Consider the following 826-nt stretch of genomic DNA (forward strand, 5'->3'; position numbering starts at 1 on the left):
AAAAATCACATTACTAACTACATTAACAATCAAAATCGATATATCAAAACAAATCACTACATTATTTCTAGAAAATATTCCTTTTACTTAGTGTATAACACGATAACATCTCACAACTTTCAAAATACTGTAAAACTCGCAAAACAATCCTAAAAATAATCTACAGCTCTATCATTACAGACACTGAGGGACACGAAGCTTTGATACTTATTACAAACAAAGTAGTTCCGAGCCTAAAGGATAAATGGAGACCCATACTCAGAAAATCAAAAAGATTTCTCAAGGGAACTGCAAGAAAACATCTGAAGAATGTCATACATTTTAACTACTTTCTGAAACTGCATTTAACCTTCCCTGAAATAAGACAAATTATCCTGCGCCAGCTTCCAGTGGTCTGAGCCAACTAATCCTAGCATCATACCCCCAGGCCCAGGGTACGTCACCAACATTTGGGACATTCTCCAAGGACATTCCAACAGCTCAACAGCAAGAGCTAGATCAACGAAAGACGAGACGACAGCAAACAAAGCATGGAGAGAAACATAAAAAAATAATCCCTTGGATCCCGTTAATGCTACTTGACTTCCTTTAGACAAGGTGTAAAATCATCAACACCAGGACCTTAAACTAATTCCAACTCACCTATAACATCTCCTTTGGCATGCTTGACCACGAAATAGGCGTCGTCCCCAAACTTGCCAGGCTTGACAGTCTCTAAGGTTCTGAGGTTCTTGGGGAACCCACTGACGGCCGTCAAAAACCTCAATTTCTTCCTACCACTGGCGTTCACGGCCTCGCCTTCTGCACTAGGTCCTTGGGTCGGCAC

At 40.7% G+C, this 826-nt stretch overlaps 1 protein-coding gene across 1 annotated transcript in view; it reads right to left on the reverse strand.

The window, feature by feature from the left end:
• Positions 1-826, reverse strand: part of LOC119585206 (SERTA domain-containing protein 4-like) — a gene marked incomplete at its 3' end in the record, with an annotated part of 73,741 nt that overhangs the window by 72,583 nt on the left and 332 nt on the right. The window contains 1 exon segment of the mRNA XM_037933857.1: positions 643-826. Coding sequence (XP_037789785.1) covers positions 643-826 — 184 coding nt within the window.

Source organism: Penaeus monodon, chromosome 19 (assembly GCF_015228065.2).
Source record: "Penaeus monodon isolate SGIC_2016 chromosome 19, NSTDA_Pmon_1, whole genome shotgun sequence".
In the NCBI taxonomy this organism is placed as follows: domain Eukaryota; kingdom Metazoa; phylum Arthropoda; class Malacostraca; order Decapoda; family Penaeidae; genus Penaeus; species Penaeus monodon.